The 21,276-nt window shown below is 46.4% G+C and overlaps 1 protein-coding gene and 1 long non-coding RNA gene across 10 annotated transcripts in view; both read right to left on the bottom strand.

The window, feature by feature from the left end:
* PIAS1 (protein inhibitor of activated STAT 1) overlaps positions 1 to 5,144 on the bottom strand; it is a 63,338-nt gene extending 58,194 nt beyond the window's left edge. For all 9 annotated transcript variants that reach the window (XR_015701686.1, XR_015701688.1, XR_015701685.1 and 6 more), the window contains exon 1: positions 5,004 to 5,144. Coding sequence is in view for 5 of the 9 variants with exons in the window: in XM_087745438.1 (XP_087601564.1) it covers positions 5,004 to 5,129 (126 nt within the window). In the remaining 4 variants the exon portion in view is untranslated. The remainder of the gene's footprint in view (positions 1 to 5,003) is intronic.
* Positions 5,145 to 6,854: 1,710 nt separating this feature from the next.
* Positions 6,855 to 18,319, bottom strand: LOC148050326 (uncharacterized). The gene is made up of 3 exons (XR_015701594.1): positions 18,048 to 18,319; positions 7,878 to 8,148; positions 6,855 to 7,060 (listed from the first exon to the last, which is right to left on the bottom strand). It is a non-coding gene; the product is annotated as an uncharacterized LOC148050326 (long non-coding RNA).
* Positions 18,320 to 21,276: the final 2,957 nt, after the last annotated feature.

Here is a 21,276-nt window from a genome sequence, read left to right as displayed (position 1 = left end):
ATCGGAGAGGGCTGGCGGTACCTCAGAACAATGACAGGCAGCACTCGAGTCTCAAGTGTTTGGAAGTTCTGGTTTGTTTTTCACTAAAATGGCACTACAGAGAAGGATCAGATGTTGACTTCTATGAGAATGGATTACTGGAACTAAAATCCACCGTGCCAAACGCATTAGTGACAAGTCTGCACTTACCTTTGCGCTCTATATGAATGCAGGTCAGAGTATAAACCATACCAGTCATCTACATCCCTATAAATAACTTCAGTATCTGAAGATATCTTAACTGTCTACACCCTGCTTCATGAGATGCTTCTCAATATTTGTCTTGTGTGTCTGATCCATAAACATTCTTACCAAAGGCCAAGCAGTCCTGAGCCCTTCCCCTCCCTAGGGTAACACTTTTCTCTTATTCTCACGGAATAAAGCTAAATAACATGCATCTTCTACCCGCTTCTAAGCCTTTTAACTGTAATTTCTAAATACCTTTATAACCAAAACAGAAATGAATCCATGTAAATCCATGAAAAGTAACTACTATGAGCAACTGGTTCTGATACCTTCCTTCCTTCTCACAAGTGGCAATAAATCAGAATTTCACTTGCAAGGCCCACAAATACTTCCAGGATGGCCCCTAATTTTGGTGAGGGGTTTATACTAGAAGTGTGCTGACACTATACTTATGTGTACACAGTATGCAATCTGGTTTTTTATCGGCAATAAAGAAGTGTTATTGGATAGTTAAGCAGTGATGCACAGCTGCAAATTTTATTCATCTGATATCTGCAATTCCAGAATTAAAGACCAAGAGCTCAAAAAAAGATACCTAGACCAAAATACAGTTAAAAATACAATTATACTGACATACACCAAATTACAAGCATGAAAATAACGTAATCCGTGGACTCGGATAACAATGACAAGTGGATTATATTGACTGTAATCACAGAAACACACAACCCCAGCAACTTATAAAAGGATTAAGCAGAAATAGCTCATAATACAGAAGAGTAAAATTCTAATTGAACACTGAAATAGGTAGCTTATGCTTATTAGCATTGACGATGCAATTTCACACAACTGCGTTTCCATACCAAAGATCCATTTGTCACTATTATCACCACCACCTGAAAGCCGTGCTACTAGCCTCTCCCCCTCAAAAAACTGCTTCCCTGCATTTAGGGGAGGGGTATTTCCCAACTGAATATTTTTAAATGGTTTGTTTTCATCACCATTGTGTGGAAATGCTATTATGAATTTTCATTCAAACTCTTGGCTCACTTTTTTTTTTTAAAGTATAAATTGTGTCTAACAAGAAACACACCAGGGATCTCTTCAATCCCCAAAGGCACTTTCTTAAAAGGAGAGAGAACAAAGGAGAAAACCTCCCAGCATGTGCTTTCCAAACCAGCTTCTTAGGACAGTATCAAGAATGACAATACTAGAACATAAGCTTTTCTTTTTCATTCTTTGATCCATGTATAATTGAATTGATTATTGCAAACTGTGTAATGATTTCCAAAAGACTTGAGTAGAAGGCAAAGATCACAACAATCTAATAACCAATTTAAAGAGATGTAAGAAATATTGAAGGAAAGATTTAATCACTCAAGTATACTACTTCCAATTAGAAAGAGCTTTAAATAGCTTACCTTGAGATAAATTAGAGTCTGTATGCAATTATACAGGAATAGTAATTAAGATGAGAAAAATTCACATATGCTTCAGCCTATAGAGTTCGGGAGGTAATCCACAGATGAACAGACTTTTCTCAGTTACCTTGTTTCATCAATAGAAATGAAAACATACTGGTTCAATTTATCCAAACCTTCGAGAGTACCAAAGCATTCAGTAACCTTACAAGTCTGCAATCTGCAAAGTATGTTTGATCTTATTTGATTTTTTTTTTTTCCAATAGGACAAACATTCTCAAATGGGGCAACAGACCGAAATACTCTTGATCGTGGTAAGAATATACATTACAGGAAACGCTATTTCGTGATTTAGAACTCTATGAAAAATTATGGCAAGTAAGAATGACCGCTGTTTTTCTGGAGGAAGCAAGGACTGTAATTTTACTTTGTGCATTTGGCAGTACCACCCGTCATATCACATTCCCCAATTTACATGTGTGTACATTACCCACATGTAACCCCATGGTTCTTTACACAAGGCGGCAAGAAAGTTTTAGAAACTTGACTAAGTTTTTCTGACAAACTTTATCTAGCAAGGCAAGGGAGTTACTGCACAACTGTTACATTTGATTTTAGTTTTTAAAGGTCACTAAACCTGAAATCAATGCCATTTGCTAATTAACCAGAGGAGAAATGTGAGAAGATTTTACCTAAGAAAATTAAAATAACGAAAGGAATTCACTCTTCATTCTTCAAATAGCAGAGTCTTAATCACAAACCCTCCCTTAGTTATGTCTCCTTTCAACTTTCAAAAGAAGAAAGAACTTAAAAGCACATTTTCTGGGGACGTACTCCTGCTTTAAAATACCCACTGCACCCAACTACGATATAACAGCTTTCCATTACCCACATTTTTCCAAGGAACACTCACCTCATCCAATACCTAATAACTGAGCTGTACGACTTTCGAAAAACTGGTATGTGACAGCTACAACTCTATGCAGAAATTTCATGCCCCCTTGTCTTTCCCTCTCCTTCCTGACAGAGAAGGACACACGCATCTTTTTCTTTGTAGTCTAGAGAAAAAAAGAAGTTACTGAAGTCTTCAAAGTATGAATTCATGAACTACTTTTTTCTTACGTAAACTGCCAAGCCCCCACAGCTACCAAAAAAAAAAACCAAACCCTGAACAACTTCTCACAGAATGCAGTGCTACATCCTACAGTCCCAGCTTGCAAGTACCACTACATATCCTGAGCAGCAAAGTGAAATTGAAAATAAACTAGCCAGTTTGACATTTACCCTTCAGATCCCTGAGGTAGCAACAGTACTTTAAAAAAAAAAAAAAAAAAAAATCATAATTTCTCTCTACTGGTTCTCAAGAAGCAGGTTTCAGGAAAAGATCAATAAAGAAGTCCGGGATGACAAGCAGACACAAACACACTTCTACAAAAGCTCCACCTGTAAAGCTGCAGAGAAAGAGGAAAGGAGAGACCTCGACGCAACGCTCGCCCAGACCACCGGCACCCCAACACATCTATACGTACCCAGAGCCCGGAGGCTCTGCGACGGACAAGAGGAGAGGCTTCAAGTTTCAAAGCTCCTAAGACCAATAAATTGTCGATTTTCATAGTAAAATCATGCCTTTCAGCACTGTCCCTTGACCACCATCCTGCCATCTTAACACACATCAAAAAGAAAAAAAACCCAACAACTTTATTCCTTAGCTCTTGCCTCTTTTCACTCCATTTGAGTCAGTCTTGTTTATAAAGGCATCACATAAACCCAAGCTGGCTACTGTGCACCAAAAACTCTTAAAGGGTCAGCTACCAAAACACACTACTCCATTTGTCACGCTAAGATTAACAAAAGTTTAACACTAGAATCACATCTTGACCCTTTATCTCATTACATAGGTACCACAATGTGGAAAAAAAAAAAAAAAAAGCCTTGGGGGCAACTCAGCTCAAGCAATATGCTCTGCAGGATACCCAAAAAACCCCAAGCACAGCGCAGGATTTATAGGAGGATCTATTTGTCCTGACCTGGCAGACACAGACCCCAAAAAGCTGGAACACGCACAAGATTTTATACTTCTTTACACCCTGACAGCTCTTTAAGCATCTAAAAATGAAAGCACAAGAAACCTTTGGTATACAGAAAACTGAAACCTACCGAAACTCTAGGGAAAGACAAAATATTTCTCTAGTCATACTTTAGGTATTCTGTAGTTTATGTTACACATTTAATATACTCCTGATTCGTGCGTTTCGCTGTATTAACTTTAAAGTACGAGACAGAAGCCCTCCTGATGAATAACGACCCTATGACAACTAGAATGAAATTCTCGAACTTTTAACGACGCTGCCGGGCGCGCAAGGCAGAGTTCGCACCCCCACGCACCTTGCCAAAGTGTCTGGAAAGTTTTTTGGGCTCTTTTTTGACGGATTTTCTTTTTTTTTTTTTTTTTTTGGCGTGGGTACCCCAGCACCCACTGTTCCACCACTGCTATGCCTCAAAATACCTAGGCGGAGCTGCTCGCTCTCCCCCAGCCCGGGCAGCCCCACCTGAACCCCGCCGCAGCCAGCGGGACCCCCCCGCCCAGCTTCGCCCCCTCGGGCGAGCTCTAACTCCGCTGCAGGGTGCTTCAGAGCACCAGGTTTCGATGCGTTTCGCAGGATGACAGGGACAGCCGCAAGCTTAACACCTTCTAACTCCTCCACATCTGCTTGCGACGCCCTTTATTTACCGGGGTGGGCGCTGGGCGAGGCAAGCGGGGCTCCCCCGCCGGTCCCCCCCCGGCGCCGGGCGGCGAGGGCGCTCGTTAGGAGCCGGCCGCCTGTCAACGGCGGGCAGAGCCGTTCCTCGGGGCTCCCTCCCCGCCCGGCGCCGCCGGCGGAGTCCCCCTGGAAACTTTGCGGGGAGCCCGGGGAACCGGCCCCCACCGCGGGGGCGGCGGAGCCGCGCTGCCCAGCGCCGGCAACTCCCGGGGGCTCCCCCGGCCGTCGTCGCCGCCGCCCTCACCCCTGCGCCGGCCCGGCCCCGAGCCCAACCGCCCCCTCCGCCAGCGCCGAGGGGAGCCCTCCCCGCCCGCCCCGCTGCCGCCCCCCGGGCCCGGCGGGGCTGCCCGGCGGAGAGCGGCCGGGCGAGAGGCGAGGGGAGGACAGCTCCGCTCCGCTCCCCGCCCCGCTCCGTCCCTCAGCCCCCGCTGCCGGCGGGGCGCCGCCGCAGCCACCCCGGCGAGGCAGCGCCGCTGGACGCCGCACAGCGCCGGCAGCGGCTCGGCTCGCCCCCGGCGCCGGGAGAAGCACAGCCCGGGCGGCCCCGAGAGCGGCAGCGAGGGGCATCGCGAAGGGAATTGAAGCTGCGCTTTACCTTTAGTTCCGCACTGTCCGCCATCTTGCAACTCCGGGCGCAGGCGCAGTGAACCCCGCCGGGACACCGCCCCCCCGCCGCCCCCCCGCCGGCACGCAGCGCGCAGCGTTTGAATCGCGGCGCCATTTTGTCCCTCCTCTGCGCTCCGCCGGGCGGGGGGTCCCTGGCGGGGAGCGGCCCGCCGGATTCCTCCCCAGGGCTGCGGGGAGCCTTGGGCTTTCGCTCGGGGGATCGCCGGTCCGCCCTGGGGGCAGCGTGTCGCCGCCGCCCTGCCTGCAAAGTTTCGCCCCCCCCCACCCCCCCGGTCCCGCCTTCCCCCCGCTGCTCGCTCCGTGAGGGGAACGGGGCGCTGAGGGGAGAGCGGGCAGCGTTCCCCAGGCCGGGCCGCTGAGGGTGCCCGCGCCCCGGCTGTCCTCAGCCGCGCCGGGCAGAGCCCCCGGGGTGCCGGGAGCCCTCTGGAATAGGATCACCAGAGGGAAGAGGCGGATACGCATTCCTAAATTGATTAAAATTGGAATTTGCAACTCCGCTTCCTGCTACCTAATCCGCAGCTTTAAGCGCCTTAGGAGTGAAACGCCATGGGACTAGGCTGGCGTCCCTCGGCGGGCGCTGGGCTGCTCCGCTCGCCCGCCGGCGGTGCGGCGGCCGGGCTACGGCTCCCCCGAGGCCGGGGGTGGGTGCCCGGCTGCGGGCGAACCGCGCTGCTGGGCCGCGGTGGCTGCGGGACTGGCTGGGAGAAAGTCCTGCCATCGTCCTCTGGCTCCCGGGCTGTACCGGCCCCACCACGAAGCGGGCAGCGATCGTTTCATTTCCCGGAGCTACCGCAGGGGAAGCGGAGGGAATCGACCAGAGCTTGCCCGGGTTTTCCCCGACTTAGGAAAAGCAATGCAAGTGTTCTTTAGGAGGGCCTACAGCATCAGAGCGGAGCTTTTAGATCCAAACTTGCCCGTGTCGTGTCATTTTTTTGAGTAAAATGTGAGTTCTTGCAGCGGCAGACCAGACAATTGTACAATGAGGGTGGTGAAACACTGGAAGGGGTTGCCCAGAGAGGTGGGAGATGCCCCATCCTCGGAAACACCCAAGGCCAGGCTGGACGGGGCTCTGAGCAACCCGGTCTGTTGTAGATGTCCCTGCCCATGGCAGGGGGCTGGACGGGATGGCCTTTGGAGGTCCCTTCTACCCCAAAGCATTCTGTGGTTCTATGATTATAATGCAGAGGGGAAAAGCACATACCAAAAATGCCACCTGGCAAGATGACTGTATCAGTTGTGAAGTTGACCGGCTTAAATGCTAGCATTTAAGTCACACGCCGTAGCTTGATTCGGCTTCTTTTTACCTGTGTGTTACTCTAGAATTACAGATTGCCATCGCACTTTCTCCACTTGGCCTCAGTGCGCAGGACGGAAAAGATCTGTTGAACACAGCCAATATTGTACGTCCTTTTAAGTGAGAGAGAGAGATATAAAATTCGCTATTTTTCCATAGCTGCTATAAAATTCATCGTACATTCAGAAAGCACTTATATTATCTGCATTGCAAGACAAAAAAAGCATTAATGCCTCCACTCTACACATTAAAGCAAGCATGCTTGAGGCCACACCGGGAATCAGCAGTAAAGAGATTACTGCTCATGATTATTACTGAATTATAATTTATGTCTCCCGTATGACCTGAATAGTTAGCCACAATTTAAAATTAGGTAGTTTCCATTGAGGGGAGAATGTGATAGTGGTATCAAATACCTTTCTGGTAAGCAGCCTTTTGATACCGTCCTGTTCATCGGTAAGAATATATATGAAGTCCCGATTCTCTGAACAAAGGAAAGCAACCCACATCTCTTTCTTTCCAAACATTTCATTTCAAAGCATTTCACCCAGAAACATTCCCCAGCTTGGCCTCAAGACCAGAGTGACGGAAAACCCAGGCGCATCTTCCGACTCCTCGCCGGTACCCCTCTTGCTTCTCCAGGCCACGCAGGCATCCCGTTTCTATTGCAGATACGCCAAGTATCCACTCTCCCCATTGATTTCTTTTACAGTTCTCGGCATTCAGCATTACTATATCAAATGAAGCATTCAGAAAATGAGGAGCAATTAGAAAAGGCTGATAAGTAATACTCCGATACTCTGGCTTAATACCGCATGTAATGAAGACTTATCATAGCGTCTAAAATGCTGGTTTGGGGAGGGGGCAGGGCGCTAGGCAAGATATCTAAAAAAATAAAAGTCAGATGACTACCCAGTACACCCACGTGTACCATAATTAGCTGATCTATTTCAGTGGTCTGAACCAGCCCGGTTTAGAATACTTCATTTTGAGTGATTGAATATGTTTAATAATCATGATCTAATATCATCTGTGAGTTTGTGGCTCATTTAAAGAATTTGGTAAAAAGATCTATAATAATATAAAGACAAAGCCTTTTATTTCAATTGCTTTTTTTTTTTCCCCCTGAAAGAGTCTTGCTGCACAGCAAAGAGTTTTCCCTCTGCTTCTTCACTTCCTACCGAATTCAGTGGGATGTGGACATGTGCTTAAGTGCTTTGCTAAATCATAACACTATCAAACCTGACACATGGCCATAAACCACAGTGTCCTCTTTCAAAACTTGCTTTAAATAAAACAGGCTGAGAATGTCTTCAGATACATCAAAATAAGGAAGCAAACTCAAAAAGAGGATGCAGAATCTTCAATTCAAAATGGTTCATCCTAAATACTGGAAGTGTTTTTACAGGCAAAGCTAGTACAGGCCCTTTATATTTCAGTTTGGACTTCTGATAGTCACTTCTTTTTTAATGCGGTTTATACTCTAGTAAGAAGAAGGAACTTAATGTGAAAAGCAATCTGTGCTTCTATTTTTAGACAATTATTTACATGTAATGAAATTTTGTTCCTCTCCACTCCCGAGGCTTAGATGATGGTTTCTTTGCCAAGAAAAGACTTTGTCAACACACAGTAATTTTCAAAGGTGCTCTCAGTTGCTCCAGCTCTGCTGCAGCTCTGTCAGTGATGGCAACACTCAGGTCTGCCACGATTCTGGCAGAATCAGGACGTGCCCATCAGGTAGCGCAACAGGGGTGCAGCCGGAGCAGGCAAGAACACTTCCGAAATGGTCTTACAGCTGTCAGTCACCTCTCTTTCTGAGCTGAAACGACAATATTTTTTCTTTTAAACTTTTGCAGGGAGGAAGCAGAGAGAGAAAAATAAAGATCAGAGTTTTCCTCAACCATTCAAAGTTTTGATATTTTCAATTCCCATTTTGCAAAAGTTCATTTCCCCTTTTTGCCATATTGCAGTAAAATAAATGGCTTCCACAATCTACCTTCCACCTCCATTTCTTCTATTTTCCTGTTCTGTAAACTCCCCAAAAATGTATCACGTCACGTAACTCACTTGCTTAAAACCATGTTCAGGCACAATAACACTTTTAAGAGAGAGATGCTTTTTTTCTACCGACATGTTGTTTTCATTAGTCCGAGCCTCCAAGACTTTTCCCTCTTTGTCTAATAGTCCTAACTTACTCTTGGCTCAAAAGTAACGGGGGGGGGGGGGCATTTCTGATCCTGAATATAACTTATTTAAAGATAGCTTCTCCATGACTCAATTTCTTGATAGAAAACATGACCAAGCCATTAAAAACATCTTTTATTCCTGAGATTGTTGGAGGCATAAAAGACATTTAGGTGTGTCGCTGAAATAGCCTTTTCTGGGGGGAAAAAAAAAAGTCCTAGAGGTACATTTTAGTGAAAATTACTTGGCTGTATGTCAAGAAAATGGAGTAGCCAGTGTATCAGATAAACCGAGTCCTTTTCATTCTTTATAAGCAATATACGTGGCATTGCTCAGTGTGCTGTATAGTACGCTCAGCAACGTTGCATGACTGAGACTTGGCTGGTACGCCCATCTCCCCCTAAATTCACATCCAAGTATCATATTATGTTACCATCATCTCTCAAATTTGGCCCAAAACAAGGGCTGCTGCTTACTTTGACAAGGAAGATTCATTACATCTTTGCTGCCTGGGTTATTAAAATTTACAGAGGGGGAGTTAATCACCTAAAATCCTAAATTAGGGAAAGATACTGGACCATTTTGTTAATGTCACCTCTTTTATATCCTTAGATCTCCTGGTATAACAAAGGTATTGCAATATGGAAAGCATATGTAAATGAGTTACTACAATCTTTAATTACATATGCAGCATTACAGCGTGACACATCCCAGCTTCATTTGCGTATTTCCTGTTTTTTCAGTTCTTAAATATCAACTTGCCTTATTGCTGTACACACAGGAGTGCGGTTTACACCACCAAGTACTCGAAGCCTACCATGGCCATGGTGCACACTCCTTCCCCGTTGCAATTTTTGCAAATCTTTAAAAATTTTAATCGCACTCCTTGATATTGGAATGCCCTGTATATTGTATTCCCTGCCTGGAATTACGCATTCCAAGTCAAGCTCAGCTCCCTATGTACTTTACTGCTATACAAAGCGTTGCAGCTGCAAAACAATAGTAATAGGCACAACAATTAGCCCATTCTTTCAGACTATTTGCTTTTCCGCTCCAATATCAATGGATGATATGTGCTTGCTCATAGCGCTCCACTAACGTGGCCTGTCCTGCGTAATTAAGCTATTCTATATTTGGACTGAGTCAAACGAGGTACCAGTGCTGTCAAACGGAGGCTATGTTTTAAGGTGAGGATGAACAGAACGAGGTCTTTCCGCTCGTCTCCCCTGGGGCTCAGCCTGCCGCAGCTGCCCGACCACACAGCCTACAGATCGCCGCGACCGCTTGCTTTCTGCCCGCTGCCTTCCAGGTTTTGCACCTTTATAGAGCACAGGTGCAGGAAACGAAAAGTGCCTGGATTACCTCCGAACCGGCCACGGAGGCATCATGCAGAACGCCTTGTTGAATTTTACACGTAACAACAGTAGTCTCAACAGCAAAACTCATTTACACTAGAGGAGTTTTACGTCCCGGGGGACTGCTTTCTGTATTGAAACGGGGCGTACGTGTTACAGGCAGTCCGGGCTCAGGAGGTAACAGCATCCTACGGGCCTTGCAGCATTTAGTTTAACTTCTGTAACTTTTATCCCGGGAAAACTGCCGCTGTTGAGTGAATCTAGTTCTCTGTGTACCTTTGTTCACTTTTCTCTGGGCTTTTATTTGAATTGTTCCCTTTTTTTTAATTAAAGCTAGAATAGGTTTTTTCTCTGAGAAGAAATGGTCATTCCTGAGATACTCATCTACACTTGTAAAAGCATTTCCTTTGGCTGAGTTGAATCCAGATTTTTTTTGTCAACAAAATTCCATTTCGCTGAATCACAATTGGGGTTTTTTTTCATTAGCACCCATTTTCATAACCTGTGGATGCGGTGCAAGACGAAAGAGTAAAAAGCAACTGCACCAGGCCATCGCCGATCTACAGCGAGCTGTGAAGTGTGCGGTGCTGTACCAAAGCCAAGTAATACCTAGAGTCTCAGGTGGTTCAGAAGCTTGAAATTGGCCCAGAACTATCGAAACGCCAGGACAGAAAACAACCAAAAGCTACATCTATTTCCAAAATATCTTCAGAGAGACGAGGCAGACTTTTAATGAAGCCGTACAGACTTACAGCATCAACAAAACCAGGTTATAACTGCGACAAACTCTCTCATTCCAATTAAAAGTGATTTTATATAAGACTGCAAGGTCCCAGTGCTTAAGAAGTTACTTTCTACAGATACTAAATAATTCCTAATATGCAAAGTTCTGTGGCAAAAAAAAAAAAATATCAAAGTGCTAAGTTTTCTAGACCTTTGATTGAGAGTAAATCGTTGTTATGCTGTTACGTGTTACTCCCCCTCCTCCTGCACTCACACAGTACGTGTAAAATACTGGCATTTTCATACAATCCTAATTTATAACAATTTTGCACGGGGCATCAGTCACATACAGTTGTCTAGAAAAAGACAGAGGCCGGTTACAGTTTGAGTCTCTTTCCTCCTCCATGTCCTACAGTTTCTATTACAGACCACGCAGGGAAGTAACGTAGGTGGTATAGGAGTAGATTGTTACACGTGCAAGTAACGCAGACCGTGTAGTAGCTTGTGTTCATCTTCTCCGGTTCTTTAGCTCTCATTTTGCCTAAAATGGTTCAGAGTAGAGGTGAGCGAAATGCCGAACAAAATGCTAGCAGCTAGTCTATGCCTGCTGGCACGGGGATGGTGTCTGGAATGAAGTACTCACATCTTTATTTTTTACCTAATCGCTATTTCTAAAGAATCACTTTAGTCATGGGAACACTGTAAATAAAGCTGAGTTCCAGTAGCAAGTAGAGTTCATTTCAGATGGCTCATATGAAAACAACAGAGCTAATTATACGGTAGTAATTATCTGAAAATTATATGTATGTTGTTTTTCCACCAGTCAATACTGCTATTTTTGAACTTTGCATTGTTCTCATGGATTGCTGGAGTCACGCTGTCTCTAAGTGGTCTCCTCGTCTCATCGTTAACTTAGCCTCTGGTGTGGGGAGAGGGTTTTAGAAGAAGTTTCAGCTGCAGCGTGTGCTATTTAGCTCAGATCTTTCGTGCTGACCTGCGCTCTCCACCACAATATATCCTCACCTGTGCTGCATTTGAGAAAACGTTTCCATTTGAATAGTCTTTTGAGTATGGATTGTAAGATTCTGATTCTACAATAGGACTCTAAAACAGCATCCAAGTAAGATTTCCTCTTGCACATTAAAAGATACTGAAAATTCACCCTAGCCCGCTCAGTACCGTTAATAACTGTGATCATTCTGATTTTGAAGAGTTTGATTTCCTCACCTGTCCTGCGTGTGGCATGTTACCATGGTCTATTTTTTTCCTTTAAGAGCAACCAGTGCAAGCAGCTGACGAAGGCAGGCAAGCGCCGCGCAGGTGAGTGTCACCCCCACTCCCGAGAAGGGAATGCTGTCTAGCAGCAAGAACGGGAGCATGGGAGTCAGGAATTTTTGGATCAGTCCCAAACAGACTCCTGCCATATTACCTGATTTTGACCAAGTCATGGGGGAAAACGTGCTCAGAATGCCTCCTTTGTGAGATGGGGATGATAAGCATAGGTATCTCCCCGGACTGTTGAGAGGACATTAGTTAACGTTTGGAAAGCACTTTGAGATTCTCGAATGAAAGATGATGAAGCTGGAACGCTGGCAACATTAAAATAAGTTGGAATAATCTTAATATTTATTGCATACAGTTCTTTCATCTTCAAAACTCTTTACTAACATCAATGAATTAACAAAGAAGATATTAATAAAGATCATATTTACCCATAAAATTATTCTCCCAAAGCATATATAAATAGATCTGCCTCCAGTTAAAAAATATTATTAAAATAAAACCTAAGCACCAACTCCAGTATCATGCGCTAAATCCCTGGTGGTGCTGTCCATAGCAAACTGACTTTGAACTATGAATTATTAGTTTATACTTTTAATGAGGATAATTGGACCCTAAGCCTAATCCGGCAGCTCTGAAGTCACCAGGAGTCTATCACCAACTACCAGGGGCGACAAATCAAGACAGCAAAAGAAGAAGGAAGAGCAGTGGTTAGAAAATCTCTCTGCTTTGCCAGAGAGGCTGTGCCAGGCTGTAGCGAGCAGGAGACAACATTTCTCTCTGCAGGAGGATATTGTGTTTAAGTACAGTTTGTTGTGTCTTTGGAACAAGCTACAGAGAACGGAGAAACGCGCTGTACCACCAGCAGAGATATGCAGCAGCCCTAGATATTTCCCGGTCAATGTATAGAAATCGGGGCATCTCAGACTAAACTATCCAAATGCTGCTTCCAAGGAATTGCACACTTTTTTTTTTTTTTTTACTTTTTTTTTTTTAAAGTATATTCTTACTGGCACAGACATGACTATCATTAGGAAGCACAGCCCAGCAATTTACTGAAAACCTGTAAGTGAGACAGTCCTTCCAAGTGCATTATCTGCATTGATTTCAAACCAGTGCTTCAAGAACAGCAAGGGACCTTTCCCTTTGTATTTCTTTTTCCAGTCACCTTCCCCGTCGCAGTCTCTTCAGCTGTAAAGATAAGCATCTTCGGTCATAGGCTTGCCAAGGTGGTGAAGAGGGCTTTAAGCTAAAGTTGCTGGAGGAGGGGAACCTCAATCCATCCCACTCCTACCAGTTGGATTCCAGTGCCAGCAATGGATGCCCAGAGCCTGGAGAAGGATCACAGCTCAGCAGAGAGCACCTGAAGGGCAGCACAAAGGGATTCCAGCCGCTCCAGCCAGGGAGTCAGCTTCATCGGGGGCCCAACTTAAATGCCCCTATGCAAACGCACGGAGCGTGGGGAATGAACGAGAGGAGTTAGAGACGTGCGCACGCCTGCAGGGCTGTGATCTTATTGGCATCACGGAGACGTGGTGGGATGGCTCCTGTGGCTGGAGGGTTGGAACGGAAGGATACAGGCTCTTTAGGAAGGACAGGCAGGGGAGACGAGGAGGGGCTGTCACCCTCTGTGTCAATGGCCAGCTGGAGTGCATGGAGCTCTGCCTGGGGGTGGGTGAGGAGCCGACCGAGAGCCTATGGGTCAGGACTGAAGGGAGGGCAGGGACAGGTGACATTATAGTGGGGGTCTGCTACAGGCCACCCAACCAGGAAGACTGAGAGGATGAGGCCTTCTATAGACAGATAGGAGCAGCCTCACGTTCACAAGCCCTGGTCCTCATGGGGGACTTCAACCACCCCGACATCTGTTGGAGGGACAACACAGCAGGGCATAAGCAATCCGGGAGGCTCCTGGAATGCGTTGGTGATAACTTCCTTCTCCAAGTGATAAAGGAGCCAGCGAGGAGATGTGCTGGACCTTGGTCTCACCAACAAGGAGGGGCTGGTGGGAAATGTGAAGCTCAAGGGCAGCCTTGGTTGCAGTGACCATGAAATGGTGGAGTCCAAGATCCTTAGGGCACCAAGGAGGGCACCCAGCAAGCTCACTGACCTGGACTTCAGGAGAGCAGACTTTGGCCTCTGCAGGGATCTGCTTGGTAGAGTACCATGGGATAAAGCCCTGGAGGGAAGAGGGGCCCAAGAATGCTGGTTAATATTCAAGGATCACCTCCTCCAAGCACAGGAGCGATGCATCCCAACAAAGAGGAACTCAGGCAAAAATGCCAGGAGGCCTGCGTGGATGAACAAGGAGCTCCTGGACAAACTCCAACACCAAAAGGAAGCCTACAGAGGGCGGAAGCAAGGACAGGTAGCCTGGGAGGAATACAGAGAAACTGTCCGAGCAGCCAGGGATCAGGTTAGGAAAGCTAAAGCCCTGATAGAATTAAATCTTGCCAGGGATGTGAAGGGCAACAAGAAAAGCTTCTATAGATACGTCAGTGATAAAAGGAAGACTAGGGAAAATGTGGGCCCTTTCCGGAAGGAAACAGGAGGCCTGCTTACCCGGGATATGGAGAAGGCTGAGGTACTTGACAACTATTTTGCCTCAGTCTTCATGGGCAAGTGCTCAAGCCATACCACCCAAGTCACAGAAGGCAAAGGCAGGGACTGGGAGAATGAAGAACCACCCACTGTAGGAGAAGATCAGGTTCAAGACCATCTAAGGAACCTGAAGGTGCACAGGTCCATGGGACCTGATGAGATGCATCCACAGGTCCTGAGGGAACTGGCGGATGAAGTTGCTAAGCCACTATCCATCGTATTTGAGAAGTCATGGCAGACCAGTGAAGTTCCCACTGACTGGAAAAGGGGAAACATAACCCCCATTTTTAAAAAGGGAAAAAAGGAAGACCCGGGGAACTACAGGCCAGTCAGTCTCACTGCTGTGCCCGGCAAGATCATGGAGCAGAGCCTCCTGGAAACTATGCTAAGGCACATGCGAAATAAGGAGGTCATTGGTGACAGCCAGCATGGCTTCACTAAGGGCAAATCATGCCTGACAAATTTGGTGGCCTTCTACAATAGGGTTACAGTGTTGGTGGATAAGGGAAGAGCAACTGATGGCATCTACCTGGACTTGTGCAAAGCACTTGACACTGTCGCACACGACACCCTTGTCTCTAAATTGGAGAGACATGGATTTGACAGATGGACCACTCGGTGGATAAGGAATTGGCTGGCTGGTCGCACTCAAAGAGTTGCGGTCAATGGCTCAATGTCCAAGCAGAGACCAGTGATGAGTAGCATTCCTCAGGGGTCGGTATTGGGACAGGCACTGTTCAACATCTTTGATAGCGACATGGACGAGGGGATTGAGTGCACCCTCAGCAAGTTTGCCGATGACACCAAGCTGTGTGGTGCAGTCAACACACCGGAGGGAAGGGATGCCATCCAGAGGGACCTTGACAGGCTGGAGAGGTGGGCCTGTGAGAACCTCATGAAGTTCAACAAGGCCAAGTGCAAGGTCCTGCACATGGGTCAGGGCAATCACAAGCACAAATACAGGGTGGGCAGAGAAGGGATTGAGAGGAGCCCTGAGGAGAAGGACTTGGGGGTGTTGGTTGATGAAAAGCTCAACATGAGCCAGCAATGTGCACTTGCAGCTCAGAAGGCCAACTGTACCCTGGGCTGCATCAAAAGAAGCGTGGCCAGCAGGTCAAGGGAGGTGATTCTCCCCCTCTACTCCATTCTCATGAGACCCCACCTGGAGTACTGTGTTCAGCTCTGGGGCCCCCAACATAAGGAGGACATGGACCTGTTGGAGTGAGTCCAGAGGAGGGCCACGAAGATGATCAGAGGGCTGGAGCACCTCTCCTATGAGGACAGGCTGAGAGAGCTGGGGTTGTTCAGCCTGGAGAAGAGAAGGCTCCAGGGAGACCTTATAGCAGCCTTTCAGTACCTGAAGGGGGCCTACAAGAAAGCTGGAGAGGGAGTTTTTACAAGGGCATGTAGTGATAGGTCAAGCAGTGATGACTTTAAACTGAAAGAGGGTGGATTTAGATTAGATATAAGGAAGAAATTCTTTCCCATGAGGGTGGTGAGGCACTGGCACAGGTTGCCCAGAGAAGCTGTGGATGCCCCCTCCCTGGAACTGTTCAAGGCCAGGTTGGATGGGGCTTTGAGCAACCTGGTCTAGTGGAAGGTGTCCCTGACATCAGGGGGCTTGGAACTAGATAATCTTTAAGGTCCCTTCCAACCCAAACCATTCTACGATTCTATTCTATGATTCTATAAAACCAGAGAAAAAGCATTCTTTTGTTATTTCCTCCCCACCCCCTGTTTATGTTGAATTAAACACGTTTCCATAGGTCTCCTTCACTACAGCAAATGCAGAGTTGCTGGCACTCTCTACGATGATGGACTCGGATGCATTCCAGAACATAATGGACTATAATAGATTTTTTTAAAATCTATGGTGTACTTCATAGACTCTGGAGGTCATTTTAGGCAGCCCATTAATGTTCAATAGAAATATTCCTGTTCAGCCTGTTCTCTGCACACCGCTCGGAAATATGCACTTGCCAGATGTGCATGCCACAAAACCAAAGCCGTTCTCTATTTTCTCCAGACTTACTGTGAAAAAAACACATTATCTGTGAAGTGTTTTGTAGCCCAGTCTTGTCAAGACTGTTGCTGTTTCTTTGGAGCTGGCTGAAGGCTTTGCGAAGTTATTCACAGATTAAACTGTCCCAGTTAATCTGCTATACAACGGCGTTCAGGCAAAGCTTCAAATATGTTTGGTTTTGGATAGAAATCAAATGTTGCCTTTGGGAAATATGCTTATTATTAGCATTAGACATAGTTTTTGGTTAACTTCCAATAACTTTGTTGAATTATAGGGGGTTTGTTATTGGGTTTTCTTTGTGTCCTGTATCTACGTATCGTGGTTGGACAGACACTATTTTTTTAGCATTTACTGTTTCTAGTGCTCCCAGTGCTATCAGAGAGGTTTGCAAACATTAATTATTCTGTGCAACGCCTAACACATGGCGAGGATCCAGTTAAGAGTATATCACCTCTCTGATGTGGTCTCACGAGGGTGGCACAGTTAGGCACAGGTAGCATTTTGGAGGCTGGAAAAAAAAACACGTGAGCAGGAGACAGTATTTCTATTAACAAATATGCCGTAGCTGCCGAAAGCATTTTAATGACAGACGAGACTGACATCCAGACAAACAGCCAAGGTCTTTTTCTCACCATGTGATCTTTTCATAATCCTCCATTTCACTCCTAGATCAACAGGTTCCTCTTTATTTGTCATTGTCAGCTCTTAGCACAAAGAGCCTTTTGTCTGTAGCTCTGACCCAAACACACAAGACTTTTTTTTTTTTGTCCGTTCTTGGCCATATGGTTTCAAATGGACTAATGGGTTTCCAAGCTATAAAGCAGAACCTTGACCCCAGAAGGGGAGGTGGTTGCGTGACAACATCTCTCTGTTTTGACATCATAATTTATCCCCGCTGCAGCTCTACGGGCAGCACGAGCTAGCAAGTAGACGGCACAACCCAGCGAACATACTTGAACCTGATCCGCTCTAAAGCTCGTGCTATGGATACCGACGCTGGAATCGCAGCGGCGGCAGCTTCTGATGCCCAGGCTCGGAGCAGGGAAGACCCGAGCCAGTCAATAGCTGCCTCTTTATGTCCTCTTCTGTCTCATTATCACTGGTGTGATGAAGCTATCATGCCTCCTTTGTAAGGCAGCGCATGTTGCAGCAGAACTCACGCTAGCCCTAAAGCCCGGAGGATTCCTGCCAGAGCTCTGCCACAGTTTCCTCGTGCTCTGTCATTTAAAGTCCCTTTATGGGTGCATTGCTGCATCCATGGATGTCACTCTAAAAATGCATTGCTGAGGGAGAAGCCGACAGACAATACGAAAAAGTTATCATCTGCCCTGTTTTCTCAATTTGCTGGACTACATCACCACGTCGCACGCAGCCTGCCTAATTGAGAAGGGTGCAAAAAGCTACCGATGGCTTGTGTGAACCTTGCTGGTAATAGCCTGCAGTTGAACATAGTATGAAAAGAGTTCATATCCCTTAACTGGCACTCGTTCCCAACTATCACAGAAACTCTTTTGTTTTCCAATGGAAACAGCACCAGAGCCAAATCCCTACCTGTCTCTGTCAGGGTGTGTCTTTGCCACATCCCATAATACTGTTGTGCTCAAGGTAAACCTGTCCTGGAGCTTCAAGGGTGGCTTCTTAAGAGACATGGTGGGGTGCTGAGGAGAAGGGGAAGCTGGTTCTAATTTTTTTCCCCATTTCAGTTCTCTCACCGAAGGTTTGTATTCAGTTAATCTGTCTTCCAGAGACCAGGGCGGGGTGCGTGACCTGTTTCACTTGGGAGCCACTTTCCCATGTATTTACCAGAGCTTGTGGGATTTGGAAAGCGGAGCCTCACCATTTGCTGATGCTCCAGATGAGGGGGGGAGAAGGAAAAGAGCTTCTTATCTCCCCATTCAGCCCTTATCTGAGCCTGCCAGCTGGGTCACGCTGGGGTGGCAGCAAGGGGGAGGACAGACAACGTCTACGGGGAAGCAAGCAGAAAGCTTACACGCACATAAAAGAAGGGGGAAACCTGCACCCAAAAGCACGTCGTATGTTGTAAACCGCCTCAGAGCCAGGGTTGCTTTCTTCCTCCCGAAGAAAGCAACGCTACGTGGCCTAGAGCTGCCGTCGCCTGCGCAGAGTCAACACCAAGTCCTGCAAGTGCAAGAGCCCACCAACGCGTTTTTCAACGACGTATCGGCACCCCCACACACAGAAACCAACCGAAGCCAGTAGCATTGTTCGCTGGAGTACGGCCTCGGAGGGTCAAGCCCAAGACAAACAGCATTATACCATACGCTCTCTGGGAAACAACAAAGACCAGCCTGTGCTCGGCCGTCCTCAGCAGGGCAGAGCGGAGCACGCAGCGTCGCTGCACGCTCGTGGCCCTCCAGCTTTGCACAAGCAGAGCAATCTCTCCGAAGCCCCTGGATTGCAGTTTTCCCTTATCGACTCCACTAACCACCCTTAACGTACAGCATCGGCTCCCCCGAAATTCTGGCTTTGATGTTGCCACGTGCGTTACTTTGGGGCAGCGTGAGCCGAGGTTACCCAAGATAGAGCCGCCATCTCCGAGTTACAAAAGCAAGTCTTCCATGATTTGCAATATGTTAAAAAAAAAAAAATTCAGCCAGAAATGTGATGACAGAATTTCTTTCAGAACCTCTGTTACATGAAAATGAACACTAAAGCTTTTAATTTACCTAAGATCTCTCTCTAAAGAGAAAGACGTACAATTTGTTCAGGACTAGTTGACAGATGGGGAAATTAAGTCTTCCGTTATTGTTCCATTTGCTGGATGCAAAAATACTTAACACTTACAGGGGAGCTGAAGGATGGGAAGAGCTGCAGAAATATCAACTCTCCGGACAAAAATTAGAGACAGAAATATCAGGGTCTGATCCTGGAAGATGCTAGGTGCTTTTGGCTAGTCCAGAAATCACTCTTTTCCTTCACAATCCTCAGCTATTTTCCTGTGGTAAAGCAAAGGAATAAATGGGTGAATTTAGTATTAGACCTAAAAAGGAGAGTTGCACAAGATCCTTTCAGTTTGACGTCTCCACCCAGCAAACTCTTTCAAAACAGTAAGTTCTCTCTTTCAGTTGAAATTTCCTTTTTTTAAAATTGGAAGCCTTTAACTGAAAGGTCTTTCTTTTCTCTACTAATAAAAATAGGCTATTAATACTATTTTTCCCTTTTTCATTGAAGATGTCCTGCAGTTTTCTTCCATCTGGGAACAAAAATTCTTTAAAATGATACCAAGAAATAATTGGCATCTCTTAGCCAAATCGCTCAGAAACGACGGAGCAGTCAGTCCTGCGCTCACATCTGGGCTCTCTCGAACAATGAATAATGAATTAATGGGACATTACGGAGCAGACTGGAGGCCAAACTCAGTTCTGGGAAGCACGGTTATTACGGAGCTGTCGTACCAGGGACGGTCCCCTACGCCAGCCAGGGCCAGGGCTTGAGCCGATGTAGAAATCGACTGCATAAAAGGCTAATAGCCAGAACGGGGATTAAAAAAATAAAGAAAACAAACAACCCCCAGCAATATCCAATTTCTTCTTCCATGCAGCAGCATGGCATCGCCTCACGGTTTAAAGCTCTAGGTCTGGTTTTAGGCGCTCCGAGCTGCGGACTGCCGGTGTTCAGGACACCATGTACCATGACAAATAGGAGTAAATTGTTGGTGTTTAATTGGAGCCTGTTCCTCTTTATCAGCCCGGTGGAGTTACAGAGCGTTCGCTCCTGTGCAGATTCTGCTCCGATTACAGGCTCCGAGCTGCGAAGCCCGTTACCAGCAATGCAGCTTCACAAAAGCATGGGAAACGCCACGTTCCTGACGCCCAAGACCTCTCCTATGGAGCACTGCAAACCCATCTCTCATGTGCCGATACCCTGGAAAACTCGGGATGGCAAAAGGCTGGCGGGGACGGCCAGGCACCCGCCTCGGTATTCCCTTGCAGAGGTCCTCGTGCATTTGCAGTTCATCTCGGGCATTCCTTTAGATTTTGCTCAAGGGATGGCCCTGGAAGGACAATTGCATACCCTGGTGTTAATCAGGATGCTGGTTTACCATCGTTCCCTTGGGACACGTCTCGGGACATCTTCCCTGCCTGGCTTACCAGAAAAGTCTTGCTGAAGGTAGCAGGAGCCACAGGAGCAGCGCTTGGCCCTTCGTCCCCTCCCATGCCCTTTGCTGCGCTGCCCTGGAGTTAACGGCCGCTTGCAGATTTCTTTAGGAGAAACCCCGTTTGCACTTTTAGCCTTTTTACTGTTCTTTCAACTATTTCTTTGCCCGTGGACATCTGGGGGCGAGAGGGGGGGAAGATCCCAATTTAAATCAAGTCCATTGTTTTCACTGAACTACAAAAAGATTTCAGAACGTGGTTGTGATTTGCCACATCTGTTATTTTTATGCATTGTTTTCGTGCCAAGAGTTTCATAAAAGGTGTTATATAACCGCATTGTATCACATAATTCAACATGTTTCCACAATTAGGAGACCACGTGAGCATTTAAGCAACGATCTTGCCTGGATTTTTTATGTTTCTCTATATCTTTTAGCTCAGCCAGCCTGAGATACAAAGATGAACAGGGACTCTGGTTTCTTCCTTTCTCCTACAGACTCCGCTGTCATTTACTGATGGCCAAGTTCATCTGTGATCGGTGCTGCACGGATCACTGCTGCATTTGCATTTAAAAAAATAAACATATATTGCTTGAATCCTGTGCGCTGTGTAACCGAAGCAGCAGAGATTTATCCCACGGTTACATGTAACTGAATCATCTC

The sequence above is a fragment of the Nipponia nippon genome, unplaced genomic scaffold (genome assembly GCF_047370975.1).
Source record: "Nipponia nippon isolate SJK-2023a ecotype South Korea unplaced genomic scaffold, ASM4737097v1 scaffold_9, whole genome shotgun sequence".
Taxonomy (NCBI): Eukaryota; Metazoa; Chordata; class Aves; order Pelecaniformes; family Threskiornithidae; genus Nipponia; species Nipponia nippon.
This window is presented reverse-complemented; position numbering and strand designations above follow the sequence as displayed.